General features: G+C 42.8%; 1 protein-coding gene across 2 annotated transcripts in view; it reads right to left on the bottom strand.

The window, feature by feature from the left end:
* Positions 1-15,773, bottom strand: part of CBFB (core-binding factor subunit beta) — a 44,657-nt gene that overhangs the window by 12,969 nt on the left and 15,915 nt on the right. The window contains exons 4-5 of one of the 2 annotated variants that reach the window (XM_062007369.1): positions 8,579-8,695; positions 2,553-2,648 (exon numbers count right to left, since the gene is read on the bottom strand). In XM_062007369.1, the coding sequence (XP_061863353.1) occupies positions 2,553-2,648; positions 8,579-8,695 (213 nt within the window). Of the gene's footprint in view, positions 1-2,521; positions 2,649-8,578; positions 8,696-15,773 lie in introns of both variants that reach the window. The other variant, XM_062007370.1, reaches the window with a different exon arrangement.

Raw genomic sequence — 15,773 nt, forward strand, 5'->3', positions numbered from 1 at the left:
TTCATCTGTCTGTAGGGTCAACATGCATACCAGTTCTCCCAGCACACTTAGAACCCACCTTTCCTAGCTGCCCTATAAAGACCTTCAAGCACCATCTCTGTAGAGGAACCAAAGATACTATTTGGCCCCTTGAAATGATAGAAACAGTACATAACACAGTGTGGGCTAATGTTTTTGTAGCTGTCAGCAATGCAATTGTCAGAAGGGTACAACTGACAAATTCTATTTCCAAGCTCTACGAGTGAGTAAGTACAAGAAAATTCAATACAGGCCATAAATACAACAAACATGGGAATGTACATTCATGCCTTGTTATTAAGTGTTCTATGATGACTATAAACACTTCACCTAAGTGCTTACTGATTAAGCTTCAGGTGGTGCTGCCCAAGTGCTGCACTGGAATACAACTGAAGCCAAAGTCAGGGAAACAACGAGGGGTTTGGAAACCTGACTCTGCCTCAGGAACACCCAGTGAGTCTGATTCTGCTCTCTCCCCTGTCTTGTCCCAAAAATCCTCATTTATATGCAGTCCTAAGATCCAGAGTGCAAAAGCTGGTCTGTAAATGTCCCCCACACAAATGAAAAGATCAATTATGCCAGTGAGAGGCAAAGACTACACATGAAACATGCACAGCAATACAAAAACTAAAGCATGCTTAACAAAACGTCTGGCAATCATTAAACAAATCAGCATTTGACATCACATGAATTGGAAGTACCTTTTGACCATGGTTTCTCATTGTGCTTACATTAATTTTTCTTTCTCTTCCTTTCTGTAGATGATCAACGCCAGCACTTTAGAGCTGGGACAATGACTATCATTGTTTTAAAGAGAAAATGGGTACTGGCAGCTAATAAGGACATCATTTAGTAACAACTGCCTGCTGCCTTATTAAAAACAAGAGTCTCTTCAGAAGTTATTGAATCCAGCTCCTGCAGCTGGCCAGGGATGTTGCTTTTTGTGTCTCGGTGTCATAAGCTCTGATGTCAGTCATAAAGCCCCAGATGCTCGACGTTACCTCAATCTCACTGTTAATTGAAAGAGTTTTTTTCCCCACATCCTAGCTGCAAATAAGTGTTTTCTACACTTGAGAGGAAAAAAATAGATCTCTCAGAACTCTAGAAGTTGTGTCAGGAAACCTTATTCCTTTTTAACCTTCAGCATTCAGTAAGCACACAGCTTCTCTCTACTAAAAGGAGTGAGAAGGAAGGGCACAATAAAGGAAAAAACAAGTCAAGAAGAGCTTGGAAGAGCTTGAAGCAAACTGAGGTCAAGGACATAAGGCCAGGCTTAAAGTTCCTACTGTGTTGATAAAATTAAGGCAGCTGCCACAGATCTTCATGAACAGCTAAGTTAACTCTGCCTTCCTTTTGAAATGGGACTACAAGCAGGTTCCAGCTATGGTGTGACAGAGACACAGTGGACTCAGGTGATCCAGCACTAGTGAGGATTTCACCGTTGCTACAGCTGACGTTGACCTGGCTACATCAGTGTTTGCAAGGGATGGCACAGCAGCCATCCCTTCAAAGTTCTGTGTACCTGTCTTTTCCTTCTCATTCTTATGCTCAGTGTCTTCCAATCATACTTGGAAGGGAAGAAAAGTCTGGGCAATCATCTCAATTATCAGCAAGGATGCCAGAAGAGTGGCTTAGCAACAACAACAGTCAAAGTTTCTAAACACCTGAGCACCTGCAGTGGATTGATCACATTTGATCACAGTAAAGTCAGGCAGTACTGATGAAGCAGGAAACAGAGCTAGTAAGGGAAAGAAATTCAGTGTGTCTGTGTTTTCTCCCTATTCTCTGCCTGACCTGCAGCCTGCCTTCAACTGCCAACTCTCCTTATGTATTACTCGTCCCCTTACAGCTCATGCCTTCCTGACATCTGAACAGCTGGTTTCCATTCCCTTTTCTGGCTCCTCTTTTCTTCATCCCAGTTAATTTCTGCTCCCATCAAGAGAGAAGAAGGAGTCAAGACTGTGGGGCCCCAAAGAAGCAAATAACAAGACAGGGGGAATTACAGCAATGAATTAGAAGAGTAAGACTCCCCATCAGCAAGAAAAAGGTGGGAGGAAAATAAAACTAGCCTGCAGAAGAAAGCAAACTCTGGTGTCTGCTTACAATTTACTGGTAACGTTTCCCACAACATGGGATAGCAAGCTACAATGTTGTGTGCTTACAGCTGCCCAAGCCCTTCCTGCGCTCATGTGAAATGCAGAGGGCAAAAGATGCCCCTCTACTGCTGCTGAAGCATCATTTGAGAGAAATATGCCAGCTCTGTGAAGAAAGTTATCCTTACAGCTTAAGTACCCACAGAAAAGTCCATCTACAGAAAGGAAAAAGGATTAAACATCAGAGAATTCTTATTGTAACATCAAAACCTTTAAATTCATTTTACGAGAGTTGAAAACAACACATCAGCAACTTCTACACACAACATCAAACAGTAAACACACAACACGACATCTTACAGACAGACAAACAAAACAGAAACAATCTGAAGTTTTGGGAAAGTACTAACCAGTTACTGACAGCAGCTGTGAAACCCTCACCTCCATTTCCTCCCGATGAGACCTGTCTCTGTCCTCGAATTCACGAGTTCTTCGACGGGCTTCTTCAAAGGCTTGTTGTGCCAATGCATCCTCCTGCTACCAAACCAGACGACACACACAGTGACACAACAGGCTACCCTCGTTTCTACCAGATTGCACTTCTTTTAAATATTAGGGATGACTTGGAAGCAAAGTGTGTCCTACAGAATCTCCTAGAACAGATGAATTACAGCAAATGCCAAGAGAAGTTAACGAAATAATACACTCACCTTCATCACTGCCACAGAGATAACCAACGCTGCAACACAGCTTCTACTAACATGCATTTTCAAAGGAGAACTGCTTTTCCAAAGTAGTTTAAAATGCTGCTGTTTTTTTTTAGAAGCTAGGGATTCTCAAAAGTTACATGAAAAGAGGCAGTACCTTTTGTTCTCCTTATAAAAGTCATTTTGAAGACAGTACTCACAGGTGTATCTGGAAAGGTTTCACCCTCTAAAAACGGTCATTTAATTCCCTTTCATTCATTCAAAAAAACATTATCAAGTTATGTACCAAACAATCTCCATCTTCTCAAAAGCTGATGAAGGTGCATCAGTAAGATTTGTAATCTTTGTGGATCATTTAAGTTATTGACATTTAGATGCATACATCTGCAAAGCAGAAGTTCTTCCCCTGCTAATTTGTACTCGGAAGAAGCTAGAGGATTCCCAACACCTTGTAGTTTATTTTCAACAGTGGCTTATGCACAGGAATAGAGTTAATTTATTGAGGCACAAAAAACCATCCTTTGAGCTACATTTTCTGTTATAAAAGGTTTTAAATAAGGTGTTATATGTAAGCCATTATTAACTGGCTTACAAATTACTTCTCTTGGAGAGATCTGTTAGCACATATTTCGCTCAGAATGAAAATAGATGGCTCTGCTTCCCCACCAGCATTTTACAATGTTCAGAATGGAGGAGCCAAGTCTAAAGAGGTTCCACAAAACAGTGAGGGATCAACTGTATTGGTTCTCCCCCCTCATAACTCCTCAGCTATAATCACTGCTGCCTCTGCTTACGACTCCCACACACACAAGTGCTATTTTCAAGCTGATAGTTTTATTTTAAAAGAGTAAAATTCCTAACCTTGACTGTTAGAGGACATAAACATGCTGAGAACCCAACTAAATTTGAATATACCATGGGATTAAGTGCATGAATTTTTTAATTTAAGATGAAGCATCCCTAGGCTGAGAGGATGTTAAATGGCCCTTTCCGCCACCGGCACAGTCGTGCACCCTGAAGCTACCGTGTGAAATGATGTGAGTGAGAGCCCCTCGCGGCCCAGCACAGTTAAACACAAACATCTGCCAGTCAAAACCTACGTGCAGCCAGGTCCCCAGAAACCTATGCTCAAAGGCAATGTTCAAAGCTGCCAGTAAGATTTTAACACTACCTACTATTTTTATGAGGAGAATTTGGCCCTTGATATCTCTCAATGTTCATGCAATGAACAGCAACCAAGGTCAGACAGTGGAAAGTAAATTTGTTCTTAATAATGCAGGAGATAAAACAGATAAACTTGTCTCCTGGATGACTACAGAAAAGCTGCCTTATTTCTTATTTACAGAAACTTCATGTGTCTTTATTACCCTCTTTTTAAAAGAACAGACAAACAAAAGCAGATTTAAATTGCCATCACTTAAAGTGGTCATGAAATAAAGGGCTAAGACACAGCCCCAGACCGAAGGCTTTCAAGAAATGGTCATAATTAAAAGAAACTAAATCAGATATTCATAGAAAAGGGCAAGAAACAGAAGAAGAAAACAAACTCCTTAAATCAGAAAAACAAAGAAGAGAAATCTAAACATCCTCCAACTCATACACACACACTCCCTCAGCAGCATGGTAGGAAAAGGCTTTGTGAGAACAACCACTTGTAACTACCAAACCCACACAGCAAGGATGTGCCATCACAGAAGAGCTGCAAAAGTACTGAAGAGAGAAACACACTTTTGATGACACTCAGAATAAATACCAAAGCCAGGAAAACTTCAGATCCCAATGAGTCAGTACGTAGAGCTCTGTGTGTGTTCGTCCAAATCTGACCGAGCAGCTGAATCGAGGTAACAAAAAAAGTAAGACTGCTCAGTGGCAAGGTATTAATGGGCCGTGAATCAGAGGGAACACTAGCTTAAGAGTTACAACTCAAGTATTCTGTCATGCATGTGGGTTTTTGTTTCTGAAATATCTTTTATTCTGGTGAAGGATAGTGTAATTTTTCAAGTGTGGCAGCAAAGAAAGATTTCACTTGTTCACAGCATTACTCAGGAAAATACAAAAGCATTCCACTTGTACAAGGCAAGCCTTCCCCCAAAATGGGAGTGAGGGGTGTGTGTGAATGCCCATAGGATCATCTCTTATTGCAAAAGACAGTGGTGCAACATGCACTGTGCTGCATAGTGTGAGGCAGCCAAATCCATTCTGACATCAGCGTTATTGTGGGATCAGCATCAGCAGTTGGGTCAACTGCCACTAGAAGTATTGGAATAGTTTTTAAAAAGGAAACAAAATGACAAGATACAGGAAAAGGAAACTGCCCAAACGTTTAAAACCCTAACAAATACAAGGGTGCAGGTCCTTCTGTGTCTGTGCAGTGCCTCAGGACACCAGGAACCCTGAAGCACTACTGTAGCAAGCGAGATGATCAATGACCTCAAAATGACCCAGAAGCACAAAGTGAATGTCAATTACACACCTGTAATTGAGTACAAATGTATCTCTGCAGATCCCCATTAAACTTACTGTTTACCTCCAGCTCAGCATCCCTGTACTCAAAACTCAGGAAAGCACTGACACGAGAGACCTTTCTCTCCTCACAAAAAGCCCACCCCAACACAAATCACATGCTCAGTGCACACACACCTTCCCAAGACAACAGGCAGGAATTTTTAAGACTGTGTATACACACAGGGGAACTAAAGTAATCCAAGAGCACGCAAAAGCCTTTATCAGGACATTAAAAAGGGAAAGATCAAACCCATGAGTACCTAAACACTCTCCTTTTTGGAAGGGTGCCCACATTTTTTACCAAGAACTATCCAATTCTGGAAAAGAGTGTCAATATCTCTGTTCAAATCAGCCTCTCCTCAAGTTCGGATGTCATGCGACTCAGGGCTGTGTATCAAACGTAGTCATCGGCCAAGAACCTTGGGACTGTCCTGCACAGTCCTCAGGGGTTTACATTTGCCTTACCACCCTCTGATCTGCAGCAGTTACTGTCTCTCCAAAGAACGTGCTGTTGCCACAGGAACTTTGCTAGCTCAAAATGCTGGCACCCAGCTTTGGAAGAAGCGATTGCCACACAGAGCTGGAGCAATCACGTAAAAACTTGGTTCTGTGGCTTTTCTCGGGGATTAACAAAAGGTGGCAGGACTACTCTGGGAATAGCAGACTCTAGGCATCCCAAAGAAAGCCTGCAGGGCTGTGACTATTTCAAAGACACAAAGTATTTCTGTTTAACCCAGAACATAGTCACAACATGACCTCACTGAAGTGCAACTTGGTTTCTTAAGTCAGGCAGAGGCAAGACATCACAAAGCTTGCAAGGATATGTGATTTTACTACTTTTCCTACTCTTGAACTGAAGCAAACTAAACAATATGCCCTCCAGATCTGCATGCCTTGAATAGAGGAGTGCTCCTGGCATTTAGGTGGAATCAAAGAGTTCCTACTTGTTAGCTGTGACCAACTGCACCTGCAGAAGAACTAGAAGGGAAACCTTAAGGAAGTGAGGGCTGACAATGAGGCAGATGGTGGAAGTGGGAAACGTATCCTTGAGTACATCACTTCCAGTGGACAGCTGTCAGGAGCACTCCCCCAAAAGTGGAGGTAATTTGGAAAAAGACTTTGTGTGAATATGAAGTTCATGCAAAAAAAAAATCACCCATAGGTATGACAAACGTGAGGTGTGACCGAGACAAAAGGAATCACCAGTGCCACACAAAACAGTTTGACTGTTCAACATAAGTGAGTTGCTTTGGGTTCCTGAGTTTAAGGGAACAAACAGAAGGAGATGGCACAATAAAGCTGGAGCTTTCTAGATGAAGATGAAAGAGACAGAGAAGACATTTAGGAGACATTGAACAATGGTTCAAAGTGAATTACTCAAGTTTCCAGGAGAAGTTAGGGGAAGTCATGATGGTCTTGGGCAAATGAAATAGTCTTCAGAGAGGTTAGGAGATAATGGTTATATACAGGTACAGAGTATATTACTGATAATTTGCTGGAGTACCAACGAACAACTTGGGGAGGAAAAAAAGGCTGCAGGAAATGGCTCACCCTTCTTTTCTCTGCATGCTTAACAAATGCTTTTATTCAGAAGCACTCTGGACTATGCCTTCATAGATTTCTAGTTTCTATAACGATTAGGCTACAGAACTGAACTGCAGAGTTTACCACAAGACAGAGACTGTAAGTCATAACTCTGGTAACTGATGTTACTATATGCAATTTTCTGTCCACTGCAGAGAGGTGATCTGAGTGGAAGCCACACAAACTTGGTACAGCAGCTTTTAGCACCATTGAAGCAGCTTTGTTACCAAGCTATATCTCAAAAGCAAAGACCTTGTCTCAAGAGGTTCATCAAGGACAGGGCAGAGTCCTGCAGCTGGGAAGGAACAACCCCCTGCACCAGGACAGGCTGGGGGTGACCTGCTGGAGAGCAGCTCTGCAGAGACCGACCTGGGAGTGCTGGTTGATAATAAACTGAACATGAGCCAGCAAAGTGCCCTCCTGGCCAAGAAGCCAATGGCAGTCTGGGGGCATCATGAAGAGTGTGGCCAGGAGGTCAAGGGAGGTTCTTCACCCCTCTACTCTGCCCTGATGAGGCCTCATGTGGAGTCCTGTGTCCAGTTCTGGGCTCCCCAGCTCCAGAGACGGGGAACTGCTGGAGAGAGGCCAGTGCAGGGACACCAAGATGATCAGGGGACTGGAACATCTTTCACACAAGGAAAGGCTGCAGGAACTGGGGCTGTTCAGTCTGGAGAAGAGGAGACTGAGTATCATTAATATTTACAAATATGTGAATGGTGGGTGTCAGGAGGTTGGGGCAGAACTTTCTTCTGTTGTAGCTAGCAACAGGACAAGGGGTGATAGGATGACACTGGAACACAACAAGTTCCATTTAAACATAAACTCACTGTGAGGTGAGGGAGCCCTGGCCCAGGCTGCCCAGGGAGGGTGTGGAGGCTCCTTCCTTGGAGGGCTTCAAGACCCCCCTGGACATGTTCCTGTGTGACCTGATCTAGGTGGGAGCTGCTTCTGCAGGGGGGTTGGACTGGATGATCTCTAAAGGTCCCTTCCAACCCCTACCATTCTATGATTCTGAAGTAAGGAACACTAGAGCTGTGGAAGGGAATCTTATATTTGTGATATGTACAGATAAAAGAGTCATTTCTTTATATGCATATGTAAAAAAAAAAATCATTTCCTCTGTGTTTGCTTTGTGTTCTTGCACTGTCCAAGGATTCAGCTGCTAGACAGTCCCTTTGGTGGCAGGAAGTAAGCTCTTGAAAGCTGAAATACCTTAACAGAGGGTCTACCACTGCTAGAGAACAAATGAAAAAATGCTGTTTCTCCTCCCCCCTCATACACCACAAGCCAAAAAGCTACTTAAAAAACCCTTCCACGTCGAAGTAAACAGCTAGAATAAGACTTGGCAGCTGAAGTGTTACAAGTTACAGACATTGCTTAACAAATACTTTAAGATTTACTACTCTGTGGTATAATAACAGAGCTAAGTCACCCACAAAGTTGTAAGCTACAGAAGATTCCTGCCCCTAATATTTTGAGCTAATTAAAACACCAGTTTAGCTAAAACTACATATTTCTGAACTTCTTTAGTGTAAGTTTTCTTGGGAATGAGTAAACAAAGGAAAAGCAGAAAACAAAGAAACTGGAATGTGTGATTTGTTATCTGACTGCGTGTTTCCTTCCAGAAGAACAGACTCTTAGGGCACAGCAGCCATGGGCAGACTGTCTTACCTGTGCTCTCTCTTCATCAAATTCCAGGCAACCCATACCATCCAGTCTCTGTAGATCTATCCAGCCTTTCCAGATTACACAAACACCATTGAGAATCATAGGTGCCTTCAAGTACACCTGAAAGAAAAGCAAAACACATGCAGTGATGTTGAAGGCATTAACACATGAGCCTGCACAAGGAAAACGCCGCCGCAGGAAGCGTCTAGATGTATTCTTAGAAGAACATCCAAACCAGCTGGTAACATGAGACTTCACTTAACAGCTTCTCCTGCCTCCTTTCCAAGAACTCATTTGAATCAAGGGAGTGCTACGACTTTTGCCTGCTGTACTGGATGGAATAAACTTAAGCTGTGTCCTCATTTTATACACTGGTGTGCACCAGGGTCTGGTTAGAATCCTGTTACGGCTTGCAGTGGAAGTCACTGTTTCTCTTGTCAGTTTACCTTGGTGTGACAGAAAATGGCATGCTGACAGAACAGGGAGAACCCTTTACAGCACATTTAAATGGTTAAAGAATCCATGCTTTCCTGCTCCCAAGCAGCACTACACTTTACCCCAATACACGAGCTCTTTCAACAACGACCAAGCACCAGTTTCAGTCCTCCCCAAATTTACAAAGTAGTCAAGATTTTAGTAAAATACACTATATATAGACACCATGCTAAAAATAAGAATGTCTTCCTGTGTCTGTTCTGGCATTTGTGAAAGGCTTTTTAAAAAAGAAGCCACACCAGATGATCAAAACCCATCTGCAGCATCGATGTGCACAGAGCCTCGAGCTGCAGCAAGGAATAATGCATGAGCTTAAGGCCCTACATCTAAACAGTGGTAGATGATACAGTGATTTAAAGCAGAAGTATTTCCCCTTCTGGAGGCCAGAGATTAATCTCCACACAGGAAATTTAAAAAGCAGCAAATACGACACTAAATGAGTTTGACACCTGATATTTATAATGACATCAGCCTTTAAAAAAACAAACCCCAAAACCAACACACCACAGCAGAACTACCTAAATGGCAAAGAAATATCAACCCTCAATAGTTCTTTCAGCCTGTCTGGCAAGTCAAAAGCCCTTATGGAACAGAAGTCTCTCTGTGTTGAATCACCAGAGGCAAACCATGCACGCAGGCCTGCACCCACTTCAGATTTAAAGACTCTCTAGATGCTCAAAATCCTCTTTTGAGTCTTCAGGAGAGGCACAGCTAGGCAGGGAGTTTCCACACAGTACCTCCTCTAATAGTTCTAAATTTGTCCTCCGGCAAATCCTCATCAGACTGTAATTGATGTTTAGTTCTGCAGTGCATTTCAAAGCACTCTGACAGTGCCTACTGCTCAGTTCCACACTCACCAGCTAAGGCCACTCAAGCAGAAGAGGAAAAGGCTTAGTGAAACAGCCTTGGCATAAGGAAGATAAGCTTTCCTTATACCAAGGCTGTCCTGGTAAAACTAAGCACTGAACAACATGAGAGGCAACCCCTGAGTGGAAGAGAGGGAGCACACCAAGTGAAACCAACTGACAAGCAAGTAATGTTATTTGCTACAGAAAATATACATTTGATCTCTTGGGACTGATTTTTACAACTTATCACACTTCAGTGTGAAGTGACATTCTCTGCAAGTTTTAATTAGTACAATATGCAGTAGCTCAGTAACGAGGAGATGAAGGTTAGCTCAAATCTATCTTCTTTGTATGTGCTCTCCTACTGCAGTGCCTCCTCTAAGAGCACAGACCGCTCTTCTGTGCTTGTGTTCACAGACAAGCCAGTCATCACACCTATGTCTTCTATGCTGACAGCACCCGGTGAAGAGTGCAGATCCCTGGCCAACAGAGGTGTCAGAACCACCCTGAGTAAGACACAGACTACCAGGAAACCTCCTCCCACCCACAGCCCTCATTTCAAGATTAATCATTTCAGACGTAGGAAGTACAACATCACTCCCTGCCAGCACAGCCTTCACCCATTCATCTCACCAGAAATAAACGAAGCACACACCATCGACTTAATGATGCATTCAATTAGTTTAGCAGTGAAAGACAGTTGAAGAGGCTGTTAGAATCTAAAGTCATGCTCTAGGAAGAACGCAGAAGAACTGAAAAGGGAAAAGAAAAGCAGCATAACCTAACTATGGGTCTGCAAAGACAAAACAGCCTGTGCTCCAACGCTTGTTACTTTTCATAGAATCATTTTTGTTGGAAAAGACCTTTAACATCCAGTCCAAAAGTTTTTTGCAGAAGCAAGTAAGAATTTTGCGGATCTTCATTTTGGGTTTAGCTCTCACTCAGCCTCCTCTGTCCTTCTGGCCCGCAGCAAAAGCCTGGGACATCAGTGCCACATGACTACCCACAGATGACAAAATCTAGCCTTTTGTCTGGGAGAGCCTTTTGCTCTTTAACAAGGAATATTAAGCTGCCACTGAGTGCCTTGTTTGTTTCAGCAGTTGTTCCCTCCTCTCGGTCACCGCAGCTGCTGGTGCTTTAGTGCAAACTTCACAGCTCAGTGCAAAAGCAGGTAGCTCAGACACAGCTGTGGAGGGCTCGGGGCTGCAAATGCGACGCCTCACGCACTGCCTGGAAGCCTGAGCAGCGCTGGCACTTCTCTGAAGGTCTTCAGAAGTCAGAGGGGAAAGGGAAACAAGTTGACAGAGCCCATGTGAGTGCTGATGCCCACTATCTGCCTTAAGCAGGCTGACCAACAGCTGAGCTGCTGACAAAGCAGCTTGTGAACCACTGGCATGCTCCAGATAAAGGTACCCTGGTCCTTGCTCCTGAATCAGAGCCCTCCAAGCCTCACACCACCCGATCCAGGTGACGTGGGAAACTCTGATAACAAACACTTTTCACCTGTGAAAGGATGAATTCCTTAGCAAAATATTTGAGCTCCGAAAAGATGAATTAATCACTGAAATTTAGTATCACTCATAATGAAACTACACGTGCGTATGCAGGAGCTTTTCTCTCAATTAAAACACACAAGAAAGCATACTGATGGAATTTAGTCTCCTTTTCCCCCCCTCTTTTCTCTTTCTGGAGAATGGAAACCACCTAAGGCCATAGCCAAAACCGTTGAACCACATTATTTCCTTCTTTTCAGATAAAGCCATGCTGGTTCCTTTGCCATTTCCAAACTTAACAGAATTATTTATAAATTACTCCTCTTGTCTCTGAGCACATGATCTGTTACAGCACAATGTTGTCTTTTAAAAGCTTTCAGAATCCCCTATTAATACAGCCATAGGAAGAGAGCAAAGGCAGAAGTCATGTTATTTCTAACATGACACCAACTTCCCCCCTTGGCGTTACTGAGCTACACAGTCTGATTAAAGGCAGGCAAAAGGATGTCTTTGATAGAATAACTCTCTCAAGGTTTTGTTGCCAACCTCAGATCAGCTGCATTTGTGTGATTTTGTAGCTCCTCCCCACACCTTTGGGTGCTTTTCATAATAATACCTGAAAGTCAGTCTTGTAATAGGTCAAACTTTGGTGAAAAGCATGAGAGCAGTAGGAAGGAGAAGGGCTGCAAATCAGGCAATTCCCAATCTCATGTTCAGTGAACAAATTCATTGCTACACAAACAAACAGGCACATATAAGAGGCAAAGGTGTATTATACAGCTGCCTCCTTTCAAAGTACAGTCCATCCTACAAACTAAATGAGGTGTGACTTTTCTGACAGTGACAGCAGACGGTTAAGTTAAGCATTATTACACACATGTTGAAGGAGAGTAAGCTCTCTCGTTTTCCACATGCTGGCACACCCAAAGCTGACTAGCTCATTCAGTTTTGAGACTTAAACTGTCACACACTGAAATCTGCATTTTTTACCAGTTTACACCAGTTGAGTTTTTATTCAGGTACCTGTTGCTTGATCTCACCTGGAACTACACCTTCCCTTTCAATCTCCGACTACAAATCAAAGTGGCATTTGAATGTTTTAAGCGAGCAAAGCAGGCATGTTACTTCTACAATGGAAACCCTTTTAGTGTTAGAACTACTATTCTGCTTGCTGATGAAACAACCAGCAAGAGTGAACACTCTCACCTCCTGGTAGACTATCTGGATGGAGGATGAACAGCACCATAAAGACACATAAGCCTGAGAAGGTGCTGCACAAAGACATTACCCTCGAAGTTGGTGAGCTGTGTTTGTGCTTTCTCAGCCTACCAGTTGGCTTGATCTCAAAGACCCCGTGCCACACCTTCAATAAAGAGTGTACCTGCCTTCCTTTCTGTACTCCTTCAACTAATCTGTTACTTCTTTTCATCTGCATTCAAATGAGCAGTCCTCCAACTCACTCAAGAGTTAGCTTTGTTGTTAAAAACAGGCAGGGATGTGGTTCTTGTAACACCATTTGCTCACATTTTAAAACCCAAACTTGATTTGAATATAGCAAAGCAGACAAGGGACAACTCTCAATGGCTTTTTCAAAAAGCTGCTTGAGCACAAAACAGAAAACCTCAGTTTCACATCCTATTTTAGTCCTCTAGTAAATCCTTATCTCACAGCACCAGGGTATTTAACTGATGTTCTACAGATATGCTATCTGTATGCTCCATCCACACATCCTGCAGTTACAGAAAGTGTTCCTTCTCCCTAAAGCAACCGAGCCATTTCCTCCCCCAGAGATTGCACACACTTCTTGTCACCCAGCGACTACAGAATCAGCAGGCTCCCAACAGACAACGCCACGCATGAGGCCAACTTCAGCCCCCCAGGAAACACCAGTCCCCAGGGAAGTGGTGAGGTTCTCTTCCTCCTGTTTTCATTTTCCCAGCAGACTGGAGCAAAATGCATTCTTTCAGAAGAGGCTCAGTTCTGACTCACTCTCTGCCTCATCACACACGTCTGCCCATTCATAACCGCTCACACAAGCTGCCTCTCTCTTGGCTGAGCCAAGCACGTCTGTCTCAGTTCTGATCCCACTTTCCCCTGAATCATACCCTGCTTTTAAACATTTAAACAGCAGTCTCCCCAGTGACTTTACATATGAAACATTGACCACTAAGAGAAACAGCTGTAAACATTTACTCCAAGGAAGAAAGAAGTTAAAATTGGTGAAGGCTAACTTCATCATTTCAGCTTAACACGCTCTGTATACACCGCTGAGTAGCTGTTCAAATAGGATTTTATGTACTCATCTGTTTCCTTAAACAGAAATCTTAAAGAGGTGTATATATTTTCATAAATAAAATGTAGTGGCCTTGCCATACAGATTTGGCATGACTGCTCTGAAACATAAAGCTGAGTCAGTTCTCCCCTGCCCAAATACCAAGGCTCACTTTCCTATCGTAACCAGAGAAAGGTGGCTAGCCTGCGTTTCACAAAGGGGACAGAGCATAAAGATGAAGCCATCTGTGAAACACAAAAGGAAAAAAACAAGCTTTTCTGAAACTTTGCAACAGCACTTACAAAATCCTTCTCTGTCTAGGGAACACAACTGTAGCACCTTCCTCAGCCTAACAACTGAAGTTACAGCAAAAGCTGACAACTCCACGAAAGCCTCCAGGCTACACTTCCACATGCTGATCACTCACACTGTAAGAAAGAAGTAACAAAACCCAAGCAAGTCACAGACAGAACTTACAGCATCTGTCAGACTTCATCAAGCTCTGAAACAAAACCCCTGTCACACACTTAATGCGAACACGGGAATGAAACGGTAAATAGAAACTGTTTCAGAGTTGAAAAGAATCCCACATAGAAAGTCACTAGGAGTGAAACAGACTTTTTCATGGTTTTAATCTTAGAACAATAGACACATCAGTACAAATCCTAAGAGCTCGAAAATCCAACAGATTTAGATCACTCCCGTGCGTCAAAGCACTTCACTATTCGTCAAAGCACTTCACTATTCTGCCTCTGAACACAAGACAAAAATGTTTTCTAAGTTACTCTGAAAGCTACATCTTGCCATAACTTCCACTACATGGAAAGGAGGTTTTGTTCAAGTGTAACCTCCCACTATTCTGTAAAAGCACAAAGGAAGTGATACTTCCCGACAAAACAACAGTCTTTCCTCAACAGTTGTACATGGACGACCCAACTGTGGCTTTCAAGATGAACACAGTTTGAAGTTTCCCCAAGGGTGGCACCTACCAGATCACACCACCTGCAACAGCCCCAGGGTGCTGGCCAGGGTGCCCAAGCACAGGGCTGTGGGCACAGCAGACCTTGCAGGTCACAGAGAAATGGCGATGCTGGGCACTGCTTCTAGAGTTCTTCCTTTCTGTTATCACACAAAAGACATTTCACCTGCGTCTTTAGAATATGTAAGTTTGAAAAGAGGCTGGTAAAATCAGGAATGACAGGGCCTGTTGCAGTGCATGAAGCAGTCTTTACTTTTTAGTCTTCTTCTTTGCTCTGTTACCTACACATCCCAAAAAACTAACCACCACCAGACCAAAGAAACCAATCACCCAGACACTAAGTTCTTACAAAAGCTAAGAAAAACGTCTGGACTTTCAGAATGAAATCAGGTTATTCTGTTTCAACAAAGATCAGTCCCTCATGCAAAGCTAGAAACAGCACGAGCTGCTAAGAGCTTCAATATAGATTGTTCTGCTTAGGAAAAAATCCCCACACAGTTCTAAACACTGTCTTTCATTCCACAATGTTTTAAGAGTACAAACAGCACTGGAAATACAAATTCACCTGTTGTGAGGTAAAGAGTCTCTTGAAGAAAAGAATTTGCTCCAACACAAAATATCTTGCAAATTGCTCAGACTTTTAAGAGTACCAAGTAAGAACAGCAGAGCACAGGGTTAACTTATTTAGCCACTTAGCAGGGGTTTGTTGTGCATAAGCAGTTCAAATTGTTGTTAAAGATTTTAAACCCTGGTGTTTTCCTCCCTGTAGAGCAACACATCCCCGGCTCATTCTGCTTCTGCACACCTCTGTTTAAAGTCAGTTAATAGAGTTGCACCTAGGATTTAACTTCTCACAGATTTTTAATGTAGTCTGACCTTTATCAAAACACTCCACCTGCCAGACTCAGGAGTCACAGGAATATAAATGGGGGTGTTTTTAATCCAAGTTTTAGACTCTCAGATGCATTTTCTCCCCCTCCGTAGAAACCTATAAATGTGCACATACCTATATAGCCACACACACTGATGTCAACAGTGATTCAAGATACAGCTTGAAATACTAGCTTAAGGCATTTCACAGCCAAGAAAAAGTAATTATTTCTGCAGTAAG

This window comes from Colius striatus, chromosome 14 (assembly GCF_028858725.1).
Source record: "Colius striatus isolate bColStr4 chromosome 14, bColStr4.1.hap1, whole genome shotgun sequence".
Classification (NCBI taxonomy): domain Eukaryota; kingdom Metazoa; phylum Chordata; class Aves; order Coliiformes; family Coliidae; genus Colius; species Colius striatus.